The 11,350-nt window shown below is 40.1% G+C and overlaps 1 protein-coding gene across 1 annotated transcript; it reads right to left on the reverse strand.

Moving 5' to 3' along the window:
- Positions 1 to 5,435: 5,435 nt before the first annotated feature.
- LOC128354573 (NLR family CARD domain-containing protein 3-like) lies at positions 5,436 to 7,308 on the reverse strand. Its single transcript, XM_053314792.1, has 2 exons — positions 7,299 to 7,308; positions 5,436 to 7,219 (listed from the first exon to the last, which is right to left on the reverse strand). Exons 1-2 carry the CDS (start codon positions 7,306 to 7,308, stop codon positions 5,436 to 5,438), a joined length of 1,794 nt encoding a protein of 597 aa, XP_053170767.1.
- Between the last annotated feature and the right edge of the window lie 4,042 nt (positions 7,309 to 11,350).

Consider the following 11,350-nt stretch of genomic DNA (forward strand, 5'->3'; position numbering starts at 1 on the left):
GAGTGAAGCTTTTGCCAAAAGGAAGAATAAAGACGCACTTTTATCACAGTGCTGTGTCAACTTTTCAGGTTTTTTTAAACTCCACTAAATCAAGGAGCCATAAAATGTGACTTCACAGAGGTTCATCAAAGTCTCCACCAGACAGACTAGTCTGCTCTTTAGCCTGAAACTGCTGCTGGAGGAACCCTGTGAATACTTGGCTGTGCAGCTCCAACGGTTTTTACACACATTTAGAAGAAATGTGGGAACTCTTCATTTTACAGCTCTGCTCATTTGATGGAAAGTAGCTGATGGATCAATAATCAGTGATCAATCATCTGATTATTGATCAGTGATGATTGAGGTTTAACCTTTGTAAATCTGACATTTAAACTAACTCATGTTTGTCCTCACAGCTGTCTGAGTAGCTGCAGTATGATTGGTCCATCCATACTTAGATACACACAAGCTGCTCATTTGGTTTCCATTCTTTTCTTCATAAATACAAACTAATATTATAGATATATAAACGGCACCGCTGTCAACTCTCACTCAGAGACACAACGAGGCGTTTAGGGACCGTCAGTAAACTGTAGCAGCAGATACTGATAGCTTACTGTTTAACATAGTCCTTTTTATTAGATTCAGATCCTTTCATATGTCTGAGAGACCCAGCTCCCTCAGCATTCAGTTTAGATTTTTCGTGATTTCTCTCCTGTGTAGTAGCGTTTTGATGTATCCAGACTTGGGTGTAGTCTAACATTCAAGTCTCCACCACAGATTCGGGTTCCCTGAGCATCTGAGACCAATAACTCAAAGATTTGTTTCTAACATTTCCACTCAGATACCGGAGGAGCAGAAACATTTAAAAAGTGAGTAAAGCACCCTGTAGATCAGACCAGAACAAATCTGCCATCTGAACCTTTCTTTTAATATGTCCACTCAAAGTTTAATTTACATCTTTGATGTCAGTCTTGATTGTATGATTTCATATTAAATGAACAATGCTTAAGACTGCAATCCTCTGTAAGTGCAAACAGTGTTAAAGGTCTGACAGGAATTCAGAAAGTGTAATATCATTACCTGAGTCAGACAGGCTAAGGTAACCATGCAATAATCTTGTTTATTGAAGATCAGAAGACTTTCAATAACCATTACTAAAATATTCTCTGTGTGTAAATTGATTGTAAGTACTAAAATGAAGGATGCATTTTGTTTAACGCATACAAATGTGACAGCAGTGATGAGACATTAAAGAATTAGGTTTTACCTTTTATAATACAAAATAAGCCCGACTAATCTTCAACCCCCCTTTTTGATTCTGCTTGGAGGAGGAAGTACACAGACAAGACAAATACCCAAGGGATGTGTCTCTCCGCCTCTCTTGACAAAAAGCAGCAGTGTTCAAACTGTCCCAGTTCAGTTTTTCGTTTCATTCAGTCAGTTATATTTCAGTTACTCTTTTATTACTCTTTTGCTTTTTCTTAGTTTTGTTCGTTTAGTTCTTTTTAATTTTTCTAAGTTGACTTTTTACTTTTATCTTATCTTGTTTTGCTTTATCCAAGACTTATAAGTTACTAGTCTTGATCAGTTCAGTACCGTGATTCAAAGACTCATCACGGTTTCAAAGACCTTTTTTTCTTGATAATTCAAATCGAATTCAAGAGCTGTTTTGATTCTTTTTATCAAATTAGTTAGGTGTGATTAGCTTCCCGAAGTTATCATCATCACCGCCTGGGTACAACGCCTCCAGAAGAACCTTTGGAACCAGCAGCCGAGACCTCGACGGAGCCCAACAAGACCATGTCCCGCTGAACTCTGCCAAAGGTCCCGAACCATGAAGCTGACGGTCAATCTTCTGAAAGAGTAGGCTGAAACTATCTCTCATTATATCAGGCTGGTGTTACATATAAGAGCTTATTGCTGACCAAGGCCCAAACTCCACATTTCCATTTTTATTCACAATAGGTTAATCTAAATACCATTTAGACATTTAGACCATCTCATTTACAGTGATGGCATTGTGGCGTTACTTTTTTCAGTAACGTAATGTAACTAATTACTATTTCCATCGTTACAACGCCGTTACGTTACTTAATTAAATGAGGCACATTACAAACTGAAGCTAATCTATTCAGTGAACCTGTTCTCATCCAACTTTGCTCTCAGCCACAAAAGCTGCAAAGCCTTTTTTTTTTTTTTTTTGGAGAGGGGAACGGGAGAAGGGAGGGGGGGACAACCATGATGATGATTGTTTTTTTGTTTTTTTAAAGTATATTTTTTCGGGAGAGGGAATGACACGCAGGATAAGACCGCTCAGCTCAGGATTCGAAACGGGGTCATCTGCAACGAGGACTATAGCCTCAACACATGGGGTGGGTGCTCTACCCGCTGAGCTATGCTCAACCCCCGATGATGATTGGTTAAGGCAGACTAAGGCCAAACAGTGTTTACACACAGACGACACACGCACACAGCAGCGTCACACAAACAAACTAGCAGAAGCTGCAGCAATGGCGAGTTGGGAGGAAAAGGTTGCGTTTTTAAACAGGAAGTACAGACACTACTTTAATCTCCTTGAGGTAAAAGGCAGGAACATACATGTGAAACTCTAACCTAATGAAGCATCTCTCTACGGCACACGCCACTACAAAACTGGTAACTAGTTACTTTTATAATGGAGTAATTCAGTTACTGACTCAGTTACTTTTTGTGAGAAGTAACTGTAACTATAACTAATTACTTTTTAAAAGTAACGTGCGCAACACTGCTCATTTATCACTGCTGTGACATGAGTAAAGCTTGTTATTATCCTTTCTTTGTGAATGTTTACCTCCTATAGTCCCTATACCACAGCACTGACTGTTGTAACATGAGGCTGACCCAAAAGGGAGAGAGAAGGGCCAGTTTCAAAGGAATGCATTCCTTTCTCTCCATGAGGATCGTAAAATGATAATTCACTGGAAGATAAGACTGAATTGGTTGCTTTCTCTTCCCTCCTCACGTCCTGTCACGAGGCTGGACCCAGGGGAAAGAGGTGTGAACATTGACCTTTTTACTCCCCGGGGGGTTTTCTTATACACTAAATCTAAACTTATCATTCACATGCGAAGTCATCTGATTCTCTGTGTTAGCACCACACATGGACATTTGTTGCTTAAAAGAAAATCCCTCTTTGTTATCTTCAACCTCCAAATGAACCCTTATTTCTACCCTTAATGCAACGGACAATCAAGATAATGACTTTAAAATGATATGTTACCCTTTTTATTAATCAGCAATGTGATCTCTGTAACATTATATTTTGGTTTTACATTTATTTGATGTCTATGTTATCTCTGCCAATCTCATATTAGTGTGACACGCTGAAGACTATCATTTTGGCAACTACAAACAGTGTTAAAATCCAACAGGAATCCAGAAGTTATGATATGAGTACAGTTTGTTACCTCTGCTAACATAAGATCAGCATAATCTTATTTGGGAAGATCAGAAAGAAGGGTCCAAGAACAGTGAACGCACCCATAAACAAACAGGGACAGTCTGATTGGTCAATACTAGCCGGCCTTCTATTGGTTGACAGCTTTGAGCCACAAAAAATCCAAGAGCAGAGCAGAGATCCGCGAGCACAAACTAGTTGAGTGCGAGCGGAAGAACTCGAGTGTGAGCGCAGGAAATCTGTGCGAGCAGCGTTGTAACCGAGTGCGAGGGAGCAAATTTGAGTGCGAGAGCAGAGTTTTGAGAGAAAATATCACAAAATCTGAGCATGAAATCAATAAATACTGCTCTCAAATCCATTTAATATGCTCTTGAATTAAGATAGGGAATAAACTCCATATCTAATCACCCAGAAAACATTTTAATGCCAGTTGTAAAAAGGGTGAAAGTCTGTCAGATTACGTTAGGCTAATTATTCGTATTTTTCATGTATTTATTTTATTTTATTCATTTATATGATGACGGATGTGTGTAATTTACTTTGGTGTTTACATACTATATTTCATTTATTTAGCTTATTTTTTGTGTCATGAAGGATTTGTGGGGAGGGACGCCGATAGTCGGTCCGCCCAGAGCGTAAAACTAGCCAGGACCGCCTCTGTCACACAGAATGCAAAGCCAATATAGCCAATAAATTTACTGCTGGATCATTTGTGTTTATTTGGCCCAACAGCCTAAATACTAACTGTACATTAAGTGTAAGCCAGCTAGCAACAGACACACCACTGTATCTTTGGGAGTGTTCCTCTGTGTGTTTGTGTAGTAGTCGGTCTGCCCAGGTCGCAAAACTAGCCAGGACTGCCTCTGTCTGTTAGTATTATTGACGTAGTGACAAAGTGTGTGTGTGTGTACAATTTATTTCTGGTGTGAATACATTTTGGTTCTCTGACGCCTATAATTCATAACTTTAGATATTTGACTGATTCAGTAATTTGACTTTAGTTAAGTCTATTAAATTGAATTACGGTATTTGATTGTATAGTTGTTGTAGTGGTGCCCTGATAACAAGCTTTTTATTTTAATTAGGATCCAAAATCCACTACAGACTTCTTCCCTCTTTCATTTTGCTTCTCTTAATTTGATTTCCCAAACCGTTTATATTATACATAATTACTTTAATTGGCTTGATACTCATTATTGTAGCTGCAGTATTGTTAAAAATGTTCTACTGTATCTGGTTAACATAGATTGTTTTTCTCATACACAACACACTGAGAGCCTGGTGGACATATAAGGAGAACATCTACAGCTTCAGAGGGAACCCAACACCCACAGCTCTGAAGATGAAACTCAGATTCATTGAGTGGAACCGTTGGTTGGCCAAAAAACACTGATGGAGCCTTTTTAAAGACATGATTGTTATTGAAGGTGTAAAAGAAGGACAACATAAATGCTGCTTTCATGTCAGAACTTTTGTAAAAAGTTACCCCACCCCATATTGCTTAATTTATTTCTTGATGTATTGTCTCAAAATATAAAAGTGACATTGGACTTGTTGAGTATCAGGCCTCAATAAGCAGGCAAGGAAAGAAAAAATTGAGCTGCAACAGCTCACTGAAATATCATGACATTTGAAGTTGAGGTAAAAACTAGTTTAACAAATCATATCAGAGGAGCAATCCTACACAGGTTTAATGTTTATCCTCTGAAATCATTCAGAGTTTAAATTCATCTGTTAAACAGGTTGATGAATCCTGACCTGAGAGTTTCCAGTCCACAGTGTGGACTCTCCAGTCCAGCAGAAAGCTGCTTCACTCCTGAATCCTGCAGGTTGTTGTTACTCAGGTCCAGATCTCTCAGACTAGAGGACTGGGAGCTGAGAACTGAGGACAGAGCTGCACAGCTTCTCTCTGAGAGGTTACAGTCAGACAGTCTGGAGACAAAAACCAATAAGAACTTATGTATTTTTCTGACATTTTGAAAAGAAAGTAGAATATTAAAATAATCTATCTGAGTACTTACAGAGCTTTGTTGGAGGCTTTGACCACTGGCAGCAGCCTCAGAAGAGCCTTCTCTGAAGCAGAGTATTTCTTCAGGTCAAACACATCTAGATCTTTTTCTGATGACAGTAAGATGAAGACCAGAGCTGACCACTGAGCAGGAGACAGTTTATCTGTGGAGAGACTTCCTGATCTCAGGTACTGTTGGATCTCCTCCACTAGAGAACGATCATTCAGTTCATTCAGGCAGTGGAACAGATTGATGCTTCTCTCTGCAGACACATTCTTCCTGATCTTCTTCTTGATGTACTCCACTGTTTCCTGATTGGTCTGTGAGCTACTTCCTGTCTGTGTCAGCAGACCTCGTAGGAGAGGCTGATTGGTCTGCAGTGAAAGACCCAGGAGGAAGCGGAGGAACAAGTCCAGGTGTCCATTTGGACTCTTCAAGGTCTCGTCCACAGCACTCTGGTAGAAACGTGTTGGTTTGACTTTTCTTATTTTAGACAACCAGGATGTTTTTTCTTCCAGCAGATTGACTCCAGACTTGATGAATGTCAGATGGACATGAAAAGCAGCCAGAAACTCCTGAACACTCAGATGGACGAAGCAGAACACCTTCAATAGCCCACAGTCCTCCTCTTTAAAGATCTCTGTGAATACTCCTGAACACACTGAGGCTGCTCTGATATCGATGCCACACGCTGTCAGGTCTGATTCATAGAAGATCAGGTTGCCTTTCTGCAGCTGCTCAAAAGCCAGTTTTCCCAGAGACTCAATCATCTTCCTGCTCTCTGGACTCCAGTGTGGATCTGTCTCAGCTCCTCCATCATACTTGATGTTCTTGACTTTGGACTGAAGCACCACAAAGCGGAGATACATCTCGGTCAGGGTCTTGGGCAGCTCTCCAATCTTACTGCACTTCATGGTCAGCAGAACTGTAGCAGTGATCCAGCAGAAGACTGGGATGTGGCACATGATGTGGAGGCTTCGTGATGTCTTGATGTGGGAGATGATGGTGCTGGCCTGCTTCTTATCTCTGAATCTCTTCCTGAAGTACTCCTCCTTCTGTGGGTCAGTGAACCCTCTGACCTCTGTCACCATGTCAACACACTCAGGAGGGATCTGATTGGCTGCTGCAGGTCGTGTGGTTATCCAGAGGCGAGCAGAGGGAAGCAGTTTCCCCCTGATGAGGTTTGTCAGCAGCACATCCACTGAGGTGGTCTCTGTAACATCAGTCAGGATCTCAGTGTTGAGGAAGTCCAGAGGAAGTCGACACTCATCCAGACCGTCAAAGATGAACACAACCTGGAACTCTTCAAACCTGCAGATTCCTGCTTCTTTGGTTTCAGTAAAGAAGTGATGAACAAGTTCCACCAAACTGTACTTTTTCTCTTTCACCACATTCAGCTCTCTGAAAGTGAATGGAAATGTGAAGTGTATGTCCTGGTTGGCTTTGTCTTCAGCCCAGTCCAGAGTGAACTTCTGTGTTAAGACTGTTTTCCCAATGCCAGCCACTCCCTTTGTCATCACTGTTCTGATTGGTTCATCTAGTCCAGATGAGGCTTTAAAGATGTCTTCATGTTTGATTGTTGTTTCTGGTCTGTCTGGTTTCCAGGATGCTGTTTCAATCTGCGTGATCTCATGTTCCTCATTGACCTCTGCAGTCCCTCCCACTGTGATGTAGAGCGGTGTGTAGATCTGATTCAGAGGGATTTTTCCTGCTTTTGAAAGTCCTTCTAACACTTTCTGAAACCTTTTCTTCAGATTGGTTTTTAATGTGCGTTTGCATTTGAGATGAGTTTCTGAAAGAAGAAACAACAATAAAAGATGAATTGAAATAACTTGAACCCTACAGTGGTGGAGGGAGACGCAGGAGGGGACCAGTGGTCATTTTGGAGTGGCACAGATATCTCTATTATATTAAGATAAAAACGTGTCTAACTACAAAATAACACACAATGATTTGGAGTTCAGCCAGCGGTGGAACAGATACATTAATATTTAGTGTATCCGACATTTTTATCTTATTCCTGCAGGTAAAATAATAAAGAAGCTTCCATGATAGGTACAAAGTACAAGTGTCCCAAGCTAAAGAGTATTACTTTACAGCTCAGTTTATGGTGCTCAGCAGCACTATGAGCTCGTTCTCTATCACTGAATCATCATGGATACAGAGTCACTGACATATATGATTAAAATAAGTTTATAAGTGTAAATAAAAGTCTGATAACATTATATGTAACCAATAAATATAATCAAAATATACATTAAACCAAGAATTATTGTTTCAGAATAAATATCAGAGAAGGTAACACTGGAATAACCAAGTGTAGATGTGAGAGTTGATATACCTGGAGGTCTTGAGTCAGAGGTCAGTGGGGGATCCTCTCTCTTCTTCTCTGAGTCTGTCTGTTCTTTCTCCATCTCACCCGGTCTATCACTCTCCTCTGCCTCAGCAAGAACCTCTGAATTAATAAACATTTGACAGAAATGAGAAGCTGTGGTAGAAAATATCAATCATAAACATAAAAGTGTAATATCTATTCAGTTCATTGGAGTTTCACAGCATTACGGAAGTATCATTAAATCATATTCAACAAGCAGAGGCTCTGAAACTGCACACCTTTCCAACATGGGAAATTTGCTTTGTTCTGAACCTGATGTTCCAACATTCACTCCCACTTACTCATCCAGATCTCCATATCATTCCTGCTGGAAGACCTCACAGTATCAGCACAGATCTCATCATGCATTGCTGATAGCTCGGCATAGTGAAGGAACGCCACCTTCAGCTTAACCTCTCTAAGACTGAGCTCCTTATCATCCTTATCATAACCTGTTACATATAGGACTTCAGTAATATTATTACACTTACTATGTCCAGTAACCTGTGTTACCAACCACATTACAGCAAGAAATTATGTTTATTGGTTTTTTAAGAATTCATCCACACCACGGAAAAAGTCCCCTGAGACTAATTTCTAAGGCTGACATTTTGGAGATGGGTATATTCCCATTATTTTCACTTTATCCAAGATGGTCAAGAACATGATAGTTAAGTGTAGAGATGTGTATGTGTAGGGAAGCAGTGGGAACTCTGTACATCGAAAAATAATTGTTCTATTCTGTTCTAAAACTTTCTGTTGGGAATGAAGGTAAAAGCTTTTGTGATAACAGTGAGTGTTATTGTACTGCTGAGCCTGAACTGCACCTGCTACATTAAGCTGCAGAGTCTAACTGTACATTTTGGAGAGTGGGGGCTCCTCTCTCTGATCCACAGAGTCTCTCTCAGTCTTTATGAACACACTAAAGACTTCATGAACATACAGAGAGGAGAGAGAAAAAGGAGAGAAACTGGAGGGAAATAATAGACAGAACCAGACTTCCTGCTGAGTCCTGAGTTCAGTCAGAGGCTGAACTAACAAACACACAGAGGAACACTCCCAAAGATACAGTGGTGTGTCTGTTGCTAGCTGGCTTACACTTAATGTACAGTTAGTATTTAGGCTGTTGGGCCAAATAAACACAAATGATCCAGCAGTAAAACTTGTGTGAGTAACACGAGGTGAATATTGGCTTTGCATTCTGTGTGAACACAGCTTTAAAGGTGTAAACGGCCCTGCAGAGGTTCAACACCTGTAACTTCCCACCAGTCAGTCAGAACTAAACAAGACTTTTGGATGAGAGGAGAAACACCTTGAAGAATCTAAAACAAGTCCACCGACCATCGACTGAGCATTTCTAAATATCTTTGTAACATTTGAATCTTTCCATGACTTACCTTTAGGTTCTGGGAGGTGGGAGAGACGCTGCACTAGATCATTTCTATTGATCTTCCCTAAAATCCTTATGGCCATTTTAACGGCGTTTTCACAATATTTCTCAACCATCAGATCCAATGTTTTAATTCTGTTTGCTTCCTCCATTTGACTTTTTGGGATTGGTTTGAAACCTTCGAGGACCTCCTGCTGACACAGGTACCACTGGAATTCTTCTAATTCCGCTTTTCGCAAATCCTTCAAACACCCCAAGAGGACCTCTGTAGGTGTCTCCATCTTTTCTCCTGTCTAAAAGGAATGACAAAAATATGATTATTAAGCCAAGCACTGAAGATGATGTGGACAGATCTGATCAATTTGCAGACGACAAAAGTCAGTCAGTCAGTCAGTCAGTCGGCCTTTTCCTATACGCATGTGCTGGCTTTACTTAACCCGGGTTGACTCGGCTGGGATTTGAATTACAACAGGGCTACCTGCATGAAGGTGTGTCTTTAAAGAACCACATTCAACAGATTTAATGTCATTGGTTCTCAGAAGAACTACAGCATGTTTTCTGTAGGACAGCAACAACTGCCACAAATGGTTTGATAACATCTGTGTGGGCTGGGAGGAACAGCTGGACCATCACTATTTCATGTGTTATTGGTATCTTCATGTTTGGTCTTTTTTTCTTGTCTTATTAAAATATATCATGTGAATAAATCTCCATCAGGTGCTTTAGTCATTTGTCTTTGATCTAAAATATTTACACTTTAAATGATGAACACTTGTGTTTATAGTGGTGCCATAAATACTCTGCTTTGTGTCAGTTACTTTAAGCTATATGTACATACAGTATGTGTGTGTATAACTGCTAAATTGAATGCATCAGATGGTATTTTGTTAGTGTTGGAACTCAGAGGAGAGTTTAACAACCATCCAGCAGGTGGTGCTAATGCAGCTAAATGGAAATGAAGGAGCCTGATGTGCATCATTTGGACTTGTTGAAGCATGTTATGTTATTGTGCAGGACGGATGTTTTGTCATGATTGATGTCGACTTTGTAGACTCAGAAACAACCTGAAAGTCCTGTAAAATCAGCAGCGTGTAGTGTTTACAGTGTGAAGACAGAGCTGCTTAAAGACCGGTGATAGCCTCTTTTTTCCATCTCTGGTAAAGACAAATCTAAAGTCAGTGATTAAAACCATATATGGTCAGAAAGGTGAGAAGTTATATTTGACTTAGCTAACAACAGCTGACTTAGTTTTATGCAGTGAAGTCATTTTCAGTTCTGTGACGTTTGGACAATCCAGCAACACCTTCCAAACCCAAATCTATACCCATGAGTTAAAGCAGAATGTGAACACAAAGTAGTCTACGTGTGGAGCTCAGCACACAGTGACGTTAATCTCCTGGTGGAAGCACCATCCAGATGTTTATTGATAGATTGGAGCACACTGACCTGTATGTCGGAGCTGGATGAGGCCATTTCTTCTCTTTGTCCGGGTTTCTGGTCTAGTTGTCTGGGTTCTTGTTTTCCTCCTCCGTTACACACTTGTTCTTTATTTCTACATGTCGTCCCCCTGAACTTCCTCTGCCTGAGTAAAACAATAAAAATATGATAAAGAAGTGAACGTTTGTCTGTAACTGCTTCTCTAAATCAGTCTGTCTGAACTCTGGGACTCCTCAGCTCCGTTCACCTCAACATCCTCTTTTCCCACAGTGCACAGAAACCTCCTGACCAGAAAAACACCACTCAACAACTTTTCATTAAACTAGCATCAAAACCTGTCAACTATCAAACATCATCCAACCTTAAAACTAGTTTTAACATCAGATATAAGTCTGTTTGGCTTCATATAAGAAATGAAGTGTCAGAAATTCAAGTTAAAGATGCTTGAAACTGGATTATTTGTCTCTAAAGTTTCCTCAGTTTATGAGTTTATGAGTTGTGGCGTCTTTAATCTCTTTGAATCCACTTTTCAGACTCGTTTCTGCTCATTTTGAGCTGAAAAACAGACTGAATACTTTACTGAGACAAATGAAGAGCAGTTACCTTGAAACAAGTCTAATCATCTACAGTGCAGAATCTGTCCTTCTCCTACATGAAGGTGGTAATTAATCTATAGTTAATAATTATCGCCCTATTTCCAAAATATGCTGACTTGTTAAAAT

This window comes from Scomber japonicus, chromosome 24, assembly GCF_027409825.1.
Source record: "Scomber japonicus isolate fScoJap1 chromosome 24, fScoJap1.pri, whole genome shotgun sequence".
Taxonomy (NCBI): Eukaryota; Metazoa; Chordata; class Actinopteri; order Scombriformes; family Scombridae; genus Scomber; species Scomber japonicus.